Source organism: Sebastes fasciatus, chromosome 16, assembly GCF_043250625.1.
Source record: "Sebastes fasciatus isolate fSebFas1 chromosome 16, fSebFas1.pri, whole genome shotgun sequence".
NCBI classification, from domain to species: Eukaryota; Metazoa; Chordata; class Actinopteri; order Perciformes; family Sebastidae; genus Sebastes; species Sebastes fasciatus.
In genome coordinates, this window is record NC_133810.1 from 28,568,120 (window position 1) to 28,580,824 (window position 12,705).

The window sequence follows — 12,705 nt, forward strand, 5'->3', positions numbered from 1 at the left end:
TTTTCTCCTTTCGGGGGTAAATCTGGGTCTTCATTTTGGTGTTAATCATTAAACTTGTGAACATCTGTTAATTGCATATTTGTTTGAAAGGTAGCAGCAAGGAGGTTGCGTTTTCTTTACCTTGCTCAGTAGAGAGAGAGAGAGAGAGAGAGAGAGAGAGATTAATTTGATGGGGACAGCTGGGATGGAGATATACTGTATATGTCTGCATTTGTTCGTCTGGGGTGGAGTTGATTAGGCCATTAATCCATTTCTTCTGTAATTTTCAGTGGTTACTGGAATCATGCTGTTAACGTCTTGGTGATTCAATCAACCATTACCACATAATTAGAATGCTTGTAAACAGTTTATTATCTGTTTTTTTTAATAGTGTTTGTAGCACAACGTCCTGTTGTCATTTAATGGTCTTATGCTCTAATGGCTCAGATTAGAGGAATTTTCACCGCTGTGGTTTGAGTAAGGCTCTGGCTCACCGTTTGTTCAGGTTAATGGTCTGAAGCTACAGCTTGTTGAAATTCTGTTGTCAGCTGTTATTATTTGTTTTTTGGTCATTTAAAATATCACCAAGTGCAAGGCATAGCTCATAAGAAAATGGTTATGTTTCAAAATTTGTAAATATCTATTCTGTTTAAATGTGGCCCACTCTTCTTCACATCCTTTTGGTGGACACAATACCCAACCTAGATTCAAACCTTGTGGGTGCTGTTGCAAACAGTTTTTCTTCTTTCTTTTTTTTAAAGATGAGTTAAGCAATATTCTACTGGACTGTGTTCTGTTTCAGGGTCGTCTGCAGTCTCCAGACAGTGGCAAACATTTGCATGATGTGTTAGATCTACTGCAGAAACACACTCTGGTAGAGGCTGACATTTCAGCTCAGGCAGAGAGGATCAAGGCAGTGCAGGGAGCTGCACAGCGCTTCACATCTTATGAACAGGGTGAGTTTTGAAACATGTTTTTACACATTCTCTGTACAGGTCATTCAGCTTTAGTCTCACCTATCTGTGCACAATATCTAAGTGCCGTGTATTCCTGCCTTTTCTAGCCTACAAACCGTGTGAGCCGGGACTGGTTAGTGAGAAGGTCGACCTGCTGGGTCAAGCCTACGATGATCTCGGTCAGCTTGTTGGGAAACGCAGAGTGCGCCTAGAGGACTCGCACCGCCTATGGCAGTTTCTGTGGGATGTGGGAGAGGAGGCAGCCTGGATCAGAGAGCAGGAGCAGATCCAGGCCAGTGGAGACTGTGGCCGTGACCTCACTTCTGCCCTTCACCTGCTCAGCAAACATGAGGCCTTCAGGGATGAGATGGCAGCCCGTTACGGCCCTCTGAGTAACAGCATCGCTGCCGGAGAAGTTTTGGTTGAGGAGGGACACTTTGGAGCCCCAGAGGTCACCGAGAGGATTCAAGACATCCGTGGACAGTGGACACATCTGGAGGAGGTGGGGGGTGATCACGATTCTTTGTGTTTGTATTTGTACAGTATAAAGGTATTCCAAATATTTGTCGTTTTTTTGTGTTTCTAATTTTCTTGTTCTCCCTGCTCCCCAGACAACTAAGCTCAGAGAGCAGAGCCTTAACGAAGCGGTGGCCCTGCACCAGTTCCAAACAGATGCCAATGACATGGAGGCATGGATCATGGAGGCACTCCGACAGGTATCCAGTCAGGAGGTGGGCCACGACGAGTTCTCCACCCAAACTCTCGCTCGCAAACAGAGGGAGATAGAGGAGGAGATCCAGAGTCACCGCCCCGGCATCGACTCCCTGCATGAGCAGGTCCAAGCACTGCCAGAGGCCTATGTACAGTACCCTCAGGTATGTCTGCTTTTGTTTTTCATACTTCTTCAGTGATGGCATGCTCTCCGTAGGACTAAATTATTGTTTATGGCTGACTGTAGGTGGATGGTCGCCTACCTGCTATTGAGCAGCGCTTTGAAGAACTGGAGTCTCTGTCAGTAGCTCGGCGCCAGGCTCTGGAAGGTGCCCTGGCCCTCTACCGCATGTTCAGTGAAGCTGGTGCCTGCCAGCTCTGGGTGGAGGAAAAGGAGCAGTGGTTACATGGTATGGAGATCCCTACCAAACTGGAGGACTTGGAGGTGGTGCAGCAGAGGTTAGTCTGGGCGTAAGGGAAGAATGTTAATACTGAAGATTTTATTTTTCTAAGAAACATGATGATGATTGAATTCTTATCCCTTGAAAAGATGTGAAATAATAAAAGAATCCATTCAAATAATTACTTTTGTGAAATCAAACATATGAGGTAGTTAGAAGATTAAAAATTGACTGACAAGTATACAAAATGTCATTGTTTCCTCTCACAAATAGTTTTATTATTTAATTTTTTTTTTTAGATTAGACTTTTCAGAATGAGTGCATTGATGCTGGTCTATTTTTTATGGCTGCAGATTTGAGACACTGGAACCTGAGATGAACAACCTGGGCACTCGTGTCACTGATGTGAACCAGGTGGCTGAGCAGCTGCTGAGCTCCGACAACTGTAGCAAAGACCAAATCCACCAGACACGAGACCAACTGCACAACAGGTCAGAGCTAACATCTGAGGCCTAGTAAAAAACCCACATCTTTACACCGAAATATATTTGTACTCAATGAGCGCTGTGGTTAGCATTTTTAGCCTAAATATTATATTTGGTTTGGTCTCTAGATGGAGGGAGTTCGAACAACTGGCTGGCCAAAAGAAAGTGGCCCTAGAGTCGGCCCTTAACATCCAGAACTACCACTTGGAGTGTAATGAGATTCAATCTTGGATGAAGGAAAAGACCAAAGTGATTGAATCCACCCAGAGCCTGGGCAATGACCTGGCTGGAGTGATGGCACTGCAACGCAAACTCACTGGCATGGAGAGGGACCTGGAGGCCATTCAGGTATGGAGAGGTCACATATTGCTCGACTTATTGGTGAGGGTTGGAAACAGAACAGACTGTGTAACAGATAATGTAAAAATCAGGTAAATTAATAGTGAGATTAATTTGGGCTTCATGTTGAGGTGTCTTGTTATTATATCTGCATTAATATAAATGTCCATATGCTTGCAGGGCAAACTGGATGACCTGAGAAACGAGGCTGAAAAACTGGCCATGGAACATCCAGATCAGGCTGGAGAGATCCAAGGACACCTTGCAGAGATTCAAGAGGTGTGGGAGGAGTTAAACGCCACCATGAAGCGGCGCGAGGAGTCGTTAGGCGAAGCCAGCAAGCTGCAGGGCTTCCTCAGGGATCTGGATGACTTCCAGTCCTGGCTGTCCCGCACCCAGACAGCCGTGGCCTCAGAGGACATTCCCACCTCTCTGCCTGAGGCTGAGAGTTTGCTAACCCAGCACGAGAACATTAAGAATGAGGTGGATAACTACAAGGAGGACTATGAGAAGATGCGGGCGGTTGGTGAGGAGGTGACCCAAGGTCAGACGGATGCCCAGTACATGTTCTTGGCCCAGAGGCTCCAGGCACTGGACACTGGCTGGCATGAGCTGCGTCGCATGTGGGAGAACCGCCACAGTCTTTTGGCCCAAGCCTTTGACTTCCAGACTTTCTTGAGAGATGCAAAGCAGGCAGAGGCTTTCCTCAACAGCCAGGTGAGAAATACACTATGGAATGAAAGCCTTTGTCTGAGAGAAATGGCCTCACTGAAACAAAAAATCATGAATCAACGTACAGCCTATAGTCCAGCAGTCAGTGCGATATACCCCTTCGTGTACCTGAAATACAAGATATACTGCATGATTTAAGTGGATGATTCAGTCTTTAAGCAGAGCATGGGTTAAAGTAACTATGAGTTGGATAAAAATCGAATTCAAATTTCTCACCAGACCATCTGCCCTCTTGCCCCTCCCATTGTTCTCTACATGACTAATATGGGCTTTTTATAAGTATAATAAAAAACATTCTGCTCCCACAATGGTTTTAGTACAACATAAGTATGTTGTTCTGGTAATCAGAAATATGTTTACCCTCATGTTTTAAACTCAGTGTTTATCCTATATTAGTCTTTATTATGGTTGTTTGGGTGTTTGTGGTTTGTTTACATTGGTGCCCTGTTATGTTTTCTCTCAAATCAGAGCAACTGGAGGAGAGAAGTAAGCTGCTCTGTAAGTGGGCCATAGGCCTAGATCTGTATGGTGTAGGTCACTGTACTACAGTAGGCATACAAATTGAATTGAGAGGAAATTAGACTTCATTCATATGTAAAGAGGAACAACTTAATAGTATGGATTCAAAGACAGCTGCAGCAAAATTATATGTGTAGCTCGTTGTAGTTTGAATTTTTCAGTATAGCCCGAGTTTATTTAATCTCAATGCATCACTTACAGTAAGCAAACCGGCTGCTAAAAATCAAGAAAAATCATTGGAATTAGATAATTGCACGTCAGAAATGTTTTTTAAAAAATCCACATTCCTTTCCTCTCTGCGTAGGAGTACGTGCTGTCCCACACAGAGATGCCCACCAGTCTTCCGGGAGCCGAGGAAGCCATTAAGAAGCATGAGGATTTCCTCACCACCACGGAGGCCAGTGAGGAGAAGATAACTGGTGTGGTGGACGCTGGACGGCGCCTCATTAATGACAGTAATGCAAACTCTGATAAGATCCAGGAAAAAGTTGATTCCATCCAGGAAAGGTCAGAGCAAACCACTATTTATGTCAATTTTTCTTTTTAATTTGATGTTTGAAGAACAGAAGCTCATTTAGCTTTCTCCTTCATTTTCTCCAGGCATTTTAAGAATAAGGACGCTGCAAATGAATTGCTGGCGAAGCTTAAGGATAACCGTGAACTGCAGCACTTCCTCCAAGATGGACAGGAGGTAAATTATTTTTAAAAATGAAATGAAATAGTAGCATAATGAATAAATCATTCTTAAAGGAGAAATATGTGAAAGTTGCCTAGTATTGTGAATAGAAATGGTTTATTTAATCATTAGAAACAAACTAGAATTTGTGTTAATCACTTGTCTTTGTAATATAGAAATAATGCCTATTTCATAATACTCTTGTCTTTTCTGTAGCTCACATTGTGGATCAACGAGAAGATGCTGACGGCACAGGACATGTCTTATGATGAGGCCAGAAATCTTCACAGCAAGTGGCAGAAACATCAGGCCTTCATGGCAGAGCTGGCCTCCAACAAAGACTGGCTAGACAAAATTGATAAGGTGTGGCCATTTTTATATTAATTGTCATCAAATCTAATGTTGTTAAACGGTACCAGGACATCCATTCATCTGCCGGTTGATTCAAATTGAAATTCAAACTTGTCCACGCTTCCTGTCTCCAACAGGAGGGTCAGGCGCTGGTGGCTGAGAAGCCAGAGCTGAAACCTGTTGTTCAGCAGACCCTGGAGGACCTACAGCGTCAGTGGGAGGAGCTGGAGGGCACCACCCAGACCAAGGCCCAGTGCTTGTTCGATGCTAACCGGGCAGAGCTCTTTACACAGAACTGCTCTGCTCTGGATGTCTGGCTGAAAAACCTTGAGGGTCAGCTGCATAACGACGACTACGGCAAAGATTTGACTAGTGTCAACATCCTGCTCAAGAAGCACCAGGTAGACCACAATCTAGAAATACCATTTATTTTATACAAAACATGTATCGAGAATCCTGAACTTGCTGAGCTGAGTGCATGTGGAGGAACTGGCCAAATCTCTGAAGTGGAGATTGACAAATGTCATATCTTCTTGTCTAACATCTTTGTGCTGTCCCTGTATAGATGGTGGAGAGCCAGATGGAGGTCAGAGAGAAGGAGGTGCAGTCCCTCCAGTCTCAGGCTCTGGCCCTGTCCCAGGAGGACGCTGGACTCACTGAAGTAGATGGTCAGCAAAGGCGCGTCACTGACAACTTCTCCAACCTTCAGGATCCTCTCCAACTGAGGAGACAGCGACTACTCGCCTCCAAAGAAGCACATCAATTCAACAGAGATCTGGAGGATGAAATTGTGAGTCGGATTACCTGACTGATTGCATAAATTAGATGTAGAAGTTTGGAGTAAGTAAGCATTTTTGTTGTGCCCTGTTTTGCCTGATGCTGATGTTTTATTCATTTTTCTCTCAGCTATGGGTGAAAGAGAGGATGCCCCTGGCGGCCTCCACAGACCATGGAAAAGACCTGCCCACCGTACAGCTGCTCAGCAAGAAAAACCAGGTACAGTAATAACAATTACTTTGTTTAAAATGTTGTAACGCAGGGTAATTAAAAGGAAGATAAACCTGACTTACACTCATTAGCATCTCTAAATCATTAAACACCTTCACTGAGTACACACCGAAGGCAAATGTGAGGCGCAGAAAATGCCAACCCCCCTTCTCTGTGTCTGAATCAGACATTGCAGAAGGAGATCCAGGGCCACCAGCCTCGCATCGATGACATCCATAGACGAGGCCAGACCCAGAGCCAGGTAGATGGTGAGAGACAGTCTGTCCTAGAGGAGCGCCTCGTTGAGCTGCGGGACCTCTGGGACCAGCTGATAGACGAGACAGACAAGCGCCACGCCCGTCTAATAGAGGCAAACCGCGCCCAGCAGTTTTATGCTGATGCAGCAGAGGCTGAGGCCTGGATGGGAGAACAGGAGCTACACATGATGTCAGAGGAAAAAGCCAAGGTAAGACGAGACAAAATAAGACATAGAATTGCTCTTAGTGCCGCCCTTTCACAATCTACTGTCTCGAGAGATGTGATAATATCCCATTTGTCTCCCCAGGATGAGCAAAGCGCACTAGTGATGGTCAAGAAGCACCAGACCCTGGAACAAGCTCTTGAAGACTATGCCCAAACCATTCACCAGCTAGCCAACAGCAGCCGCCTCATGGTCACCAGTGAACACCCAGAGAGGTGAGAGAGCACAAACAGAACTGAATGTTTAAAGTGTCAACTGTGACAGAAGCCTTCTTATTAACAAAGTTGTACACAAACTACCACTGATCTGTCTTGCTTTTTTTTTTTTTTTTTTACACAGCGAGAGAATCACCTTACGGCAAGCCCAAGTAGACAAACTGTACGCAGGTTTGAAAGACCTCGCAGAGGAGCGTCGTGGGCGGCTTCAGGAGAGACTGCGGCTGACCCAGCTGAAGCGGGAGGTGGATGACCTGGAACAGTGGATTGCTGAGAGGGAGGTGGTTGCTGGCTCCCATGAACTAGGACAGGACTATGAACATGTCACAGTGAGTCTTTTTTTCTCTGTCACATACTTTGGAGACACTGAAGCTCAGGGAAATTTAGATGAATTAATTATGTTTCCCACATTTGCCCTGATTTTTACAGATGCTGAGGGACAAGTTCCGGGAGTTTGCTCGTGACACCAGCACCATCGGCCAAGAGCGTGTAGACGGTGTAAATGGGCTGGCAGATGACCTGATTGAGTCGGGTCATCCCGAGAACGCCAGTGTGGCTGAGTGGAAGGACGGGTTAAACGAGGCTTGGGCCGATCTGCTGGAGCTGATCGACACGCGCACACAAATGTTGGCAGCCTCCTATGAGTTGCACCGCTTCCATCAGGATGCAATGGAGGTGCTCGGACGTGTTAAGGAGAAGAGGGAAGGGTTGCCTTCTGACCTTGGCCGTGATCTTAACACCGTTCAGCATCTACACAGACAGCACAACACTTTCGAAAATGACATCCAGGCCCTCAGTGGACAGGTCTGTCAATAAAGAGATCTCTCGTGAGATTCCAAGAGAGCCGCGTGAATAGAAAACTGAATGTCCCCTCTTCCTCTTTGACCTCATAGGTGAACCAGGTGCAAGATGATGCAGCACGGCTGCAGAAGGCTTACGCTGGGGAGAAAGCTGATGACATTAACAGGAGTGAACATGCTGTGACTTCTGCCTGGGAGGGCCTGCTTGAGGCTGGTCAGGCCCGCAGGCTCCTCCTGCTGGACACCGTGGAGAAGTTCCGCTTCTTCAACATGGTGCGAGACCTCATGCTCTGGATGGACGGCGTCAACCTGCAGATAGACGCACATGACAGCCCCAGGTGAATGTCATTTTATGCTTAATGCTCCAGTTACTGTAATGAATGCTGTTATAATCAGTGTGACAAGTATATTTTTAAATCTCCCCTCATTCTCCTTTCTGTTGTCCCAGGGATGTGTCTTCAGCGGGGCTGGTCATTGCCAATCATCAGGACATCAAGTCAGAGATTGAGACTAGGGCAGACAGCTTTACTGCCTGTATTGAGATGGGAAACACTCTCATCAACAATAATCACTATGCATCTGATGAGGTATTGTGCAGTGGGTCACCTTCACTGTTATCTGCAGTCATATTAATGCCTATTTACAAGAAATTGCTCTGATTGAAAAGGGAACACACATCATGGCTCATTGTCAGAATGTTCTTTGATTCACAGATCCGAGAAAAACTTACTCAACTCCAGGAAAAGAGAGAGAGAATCAACAGAAACTGGCTGGACAAGATGGACCATTTACAAATTGGTATGCTTTACATGTGTTAGAGTCTGTAAATGATTCAATCTAATGGTGCCATGGAAAAAGAAATGACTGATACTTGTGGTTGCTACAGGGTAAAGGTAGCAGATAAAATGCAAACAGGTATGTCCAGTTTGAAGGTTATCATGGCAGCCATATTTTTTAACTTCGGTCAAGACTTGTGAGGTAAACGGCACAATGCTACAAGGTACATACTACACGGTATTCTATAAGGCATGTGCACTTACCCCTATTTGGTTGGTGTTGATTGCACTATGGCAACAGTCGAGCCAGGACTAACTTTTTGGTTTGTCTGCATCTGTTTTTATGTCGTGGCCCCCTTTGCCTGGACAACTCTCCCTGCAACAACACAGTGGTCTTACTGAAATCAATGAAGCCTGTGTTTTTTTGCCATAGAGCTATTTGTTGGTCTGAAAGGCCCCTAATGTGTACTTGACTCACTGCTAATAGTTTTTAGTGCTGTTTATACTGTATTTATCATTATTTGTTCACTCTCTGTCTCCCCCCCCACCGTATCTCAGTGCTGGAGGTGTTGCAGTTCGGACGCGATGCCTACGTTGCAGAGTCTTGGTTGGCGGGGCAAGAACCTCTGGTGCGAGCAGCAGAGCTGGGCTCGAATGTGGACGAGGTAGAAAGCCTAATTAAGCGCCATGAGGCCTTTGAGAAACTTGCTGCAGCCTGGGAAGACCGCTTTGTGCTGCTGGAGAAACTCACTACAGTAAGTAGAAATATGATGATCACATAGCAACATTTTGTGTGTATTTGAGAATGGTTTGTTTTGAGTAGCCTGGTAGATACAGGATGTACAGGATGTCCGCCACTCATCAGTGAAAGTAGGCATTGATTTTCCCTCATTCATGTTAAATTTAGATAGCACTACTGACTTCCTATTTTTCAGCTTGAGGAGCATGAGATCCAGAGGAGGCGAGAGGAAGAAGAGAGAGCACGGCGACCCCCTACACCGCCCCCAGCAGTAGTGGCACAATCTGAGACAGAAAGTCAACTACATGATTCTGCAGCCAGGTAAACCAGAGGAGAGTTCTGGTAGAGCAGGATGATGTTGGTGTATCATCAGAGATTTGTATTAACATGCTTTCCCTCGCTCTCAAACCAGAACCAGTCTGGACCAGACTACGCTCAATCAGTCGGTGTCAGTGAATGGAGTTCACAGCGACAATGACACATCGCAGGTGAGTGTTTTTTTTTTGTCGATCCAAAATGCTTTGAGTGTTACAGGGTTTGTCATGTCATACTACATGATGTAACTGTATGTGAGTGTCTGTCCTTGTCTCTGTCTGTTCTACTCTGATCAATGGTGTTGTTTCAATACATGTTTCCTTGTCATATAATGACATTAATCCAATTGAGAGAAACATCTTTATTTTTTTCACCAGAGAGTGGCCATTAAGTGTAACTTGTGAAATGTTAAAATACCTAAACAATGTGGAGCAATATTGTATAATAGGGATAAGCAGCAAAGTTTTGCTGATCAGTATTGTTGATGATACTCAACAAATAAGTTTGTAGTGTGGAAGCACTTTTTGGTAACACTTAATTTTACAGGTCCGCTAATTCCATGGTAATTTGGTGATAATTAGCAAGTAACCTATTTTAAATTTCTTTGGAATTACTGCCAAATTACCTCAATATTTACCTCAAAATTTATTGAAAATTACTTTATTATAAACAGCTATTTCCCAATAGCTGATAATTTATTTAGTATGTTTAATAATATAATAATACATTTAATTTATTAGCAAATAACCTCTTTGAAATTCTTTAAAAAACTCCCTGAATCATGACATTTAGTTATCAGGTTACATTTGTGTTGACAATAAGTCACACAATGGTGAGATTTGTGCCTGATCAGAAGTGTCTTCTATTAGTTTTGGTTTTCCACCTCCGATGAAGAGCAGGCGCTTCTCAAGCCTAAGGGCCCTATTTTAACGATTATATGCTATTTTAGCATATAATCATTAAATAATGTTTATAATAAAGTAATTTTTGATACATTTTGAGGTAAATATTGTGATAATTTGGCAGTAATTCTAAAGAAATCTACATTTTACTTGCTAATTATCACCTAATTACCATGAAATTTGCAAACCTGTAAAAAGAAGTGTTACCCACTTTTTATGAAAAGAATCAGTGCCATCTGGAGTTTGAAGAGGAAGAAACTCACCCACCACCTCAGGAACGCTGATTCAGTTGGACAGATTCACACTTCTTAACAATTTCTTATTGCGTTTTTAACAGCAGTCAATATCGCTATCGTTGTCAGTGGGAAAGAAATCAGAGCCTAAACGCGTGTGTAAGCCAAAGCAGCCGGAGCGTGTGAGTACCAAGCCGTGGTCAGCTGTGTACTGTAGCTTCCCCTCGCTCCCCCCCCACCGTCACAGCCTCCACTCAGCTCCTGGTCAACCGCAGTGCCTCTTTTCTTCTGTTGAGAAGCCATTGCTGCTCTCTGTCACAGATGCAAACCATCGCTTTTATTTATTCATGTTTCACTCATGAGTCCCATTGCTGTTTAAAGGCATGATGCAGATTCATGAACAGATTGTTCTCGTGGAACATGGTCTGTTGTTGTGTACTGTATGTGCTCATATTGACCAGGACAGGAGTGACTGTAAATGTGAAGCCCGGAGTTGTAAACGTGGTAATGTGGTGGTAATTGTAGCTGGTCAAAGCTGATTTATATGTAGCTTGTTTTTAGTCTTTCCCTTTATGTGTACACTTCCTGTGATGAGTGTGGAAGTCATTTAACAGCTCTTTGTAGAAAAAGGATAACAAAAACATCTCCTTAGCTGATAATACTTCTGCTAATAAGTATTATCAGCTAAGATAATACTACTGCTGTCACAATTGAGCACTTGAACTCAAAAGGCATCGTCTTTGTATTCAAGATTCATAAGTTAAATCAAAGGAAGAATACTTGGATGATTTTAGGCTTTAGATAGTTATAATTGTGTTCGTGTGTGTTTTTGTGTGTTTGTGTTTTGCAATGTAGATTTATTATTTATTAATTTACAGTTGCTCAATAAATTACTGAGACTTGACTGAAGAGGCAAAGGTTATCTTAGGAATAGTATTATTTACATTTGTATCCGCCTCTGTTTAAAACAAATCAGATATCAGTATATTTTAACTATCCATGTGTGTAGCATGCATGACGCGTGCATGCGTGGTTATTTTAATTGTATGTCTTACCCACATATCAGTGTACTGTGTGATTATGTGGACCCACGCTATGCTGTTATCTCAGGTAATCATACAGTGCCGTCAAAACAAGCGTCATCATGGCTTTTCACGTACAATACGGCTGTGAATGGCTGCTTTGCTGCTCACTGCTTCCATCCAGTCGTGTGTTTTTTTCCTACCTCCTCACCACCATTCATGCTCTGGTTTGAACCGCAGGGCTCCGAGTCCGAGTCGGTGAACGGACCAGGCAGGGACAGCGGGCTGGCGTCATCTCGCCTCGAGCCTTCTGCCACTTTACCGAGCAGAGGTGGAGCGGAGTCTGAGCCGGACACCATGGAGGGGATGCTCTGTCGAAAACAGGAGATGGAATCCCACAGCAAAAAGGCAGCTACCAGGTTAGTGTTATCGGTCAAGAGAGGCCAGACAGTGAAGACTTGATTTCAGCTAAAAATTATTGAAAAGGTTAATTGCTGTAAAACTCAGCTGGTTGTGTCTCCATCTGCCTGCCATGTCAGGGCACGATATACTGTACAACTCCAGAACTTTAACTCCAGGCTCATGTGTCCTTCCACCTTATTTTATCTGATTTTGTTTCAGCTGTTATATCTATTGAAGTTGTGTTTTCTTCTTTCAGTGTCACTACCAAATGGCAGTGTGTGTACATATATAAACATATATGCTTTTGTCTGGTTCTATGTGCAACACATGCGACTCCTAATCTCATTTGTTTGCTCCCGTAGGTCCTGGCAGAACGTGTACTGTGCCCTAAGAAAAGGAAGTCTTGGTTTCTATAAAGACGGCAAGAGCGCCAGCAATGGCATTCCATACCACGGAGAGGTTCCAATCAGCCTCGGAGAGGCGGTGTGTGAGGTAGCCAACGACTACAAGAAGAGGAAATTTGTATTCAAGCTCAGGTGAGAATAGACTTGGCAACTAAAACCTCCTGACAGAGAACAGTGTTCACCCTGTTAGATTTTATAAATAAAATGAGAGGTGATGAAATACCGAGAAGATGGTGACATAGTGAGATGTAGACTTTACAGCTTATATGTGACTAATGGT

The 12,705-nt window shown here is 44.0% G+C and overlaps 1 protein-coding gene across 6 annotated transcripts in view; it reads left to right on the plus strand.

Annotated features, from left to right (window-relative positions):
• sptbn2 (spectrin, beta, non-erythrocytic 2) overlaps positions 1–12,705 on the plus strand; it is a 48,200-nt gene that overhangs the window by 34,294 nt on the left and 1,201 nt on the right. For 4 of the 6 annotated variants that reach the window (XM_074611626.1, XM_074611624.1, XM_074611625.1 and 1 more), the window contains 26 exons: positions 782–935; positions 1,043–1,437; positions 1,547–1,810; positions 1,894–2,105; positions 2,401–2,538; positions 2,661–2,880; positions 3,052–3,588; positions 4,427–4,629; positions 4,723–4,813; positions 5,015–5,161; positions 5,287–5,550; positions 5,715–5,939; positions 6,056–6,145; positions 6,324–6,602; positions 6,702–6,832; positions 6,957–7,161; positions 7,262–7,636; positions 7,726–7,970; positions 8,081–8,219; positions 8,346–8,430; positions 8,967–9,163; positions 9,344–9,468; positions 9,560–9,635; positions 10,702–10,779; positions 11,860–12,038; positions 12,384–12,557. In XM_074611626.1, the coding sequence (XP_074467727.1) occupies positions 782–935; positions 1,043–1,437; positions 1,547–1,810; positions 1,894–2,105; positions 2,401–2,538; positions 2,661–2,880; positions 3,052–3,588; positions 4,427–4,629; positions 4,723–4,813; positions 5,015–5,161; positions 5,287–5,550; positions 5,715–5,939; positions 6,056–6,145; positions 6,324–6,602; positions 6,702–6,832; positions 6,957–7,161; positions 7,262–7,636; positions 7,726–7,970; positions 8,081–8,219; positions 8,346–8,430; positions 8,967–9,163; positions 9,344–9,468; positions 9,560–9,635; positions 10,702–10,779; positions 11,860–12,038; positions 12,384–12,557 (5,228 nt within the window). The remainder of the gene's footprint in view (positions 1–781; positions 936–1,042; positions 1,438–1,546; positions 1,811–1,893; positions 2,106–2,400; positions 2,539–2,660; positions 2,881–3,051; positions 3,589–4,426; positions 4,630–4,722; positions 4,814–5,014; positions 5,162–5,286; positions 5,551–5,714; positions 5,940–6,055; positions 6,146–6,323; positions 6,603–6,701; positions 6,833–6,956; positions 7,162–7,261; positions 7,637–7,725; positions 7,971–8,080; positions 8,220–8,345; positions 8,431–8,966; positions 9,164–9,343; positions 9,469–9,559; positions 9,636–10,701; positions 10,780–11,859; positions 12,039–12,383; positions 12,558–12,705) is intronic. The other 2 variants (XM_074611628.1, XM_074611629.1) reach the window with 1 other exon arrangement.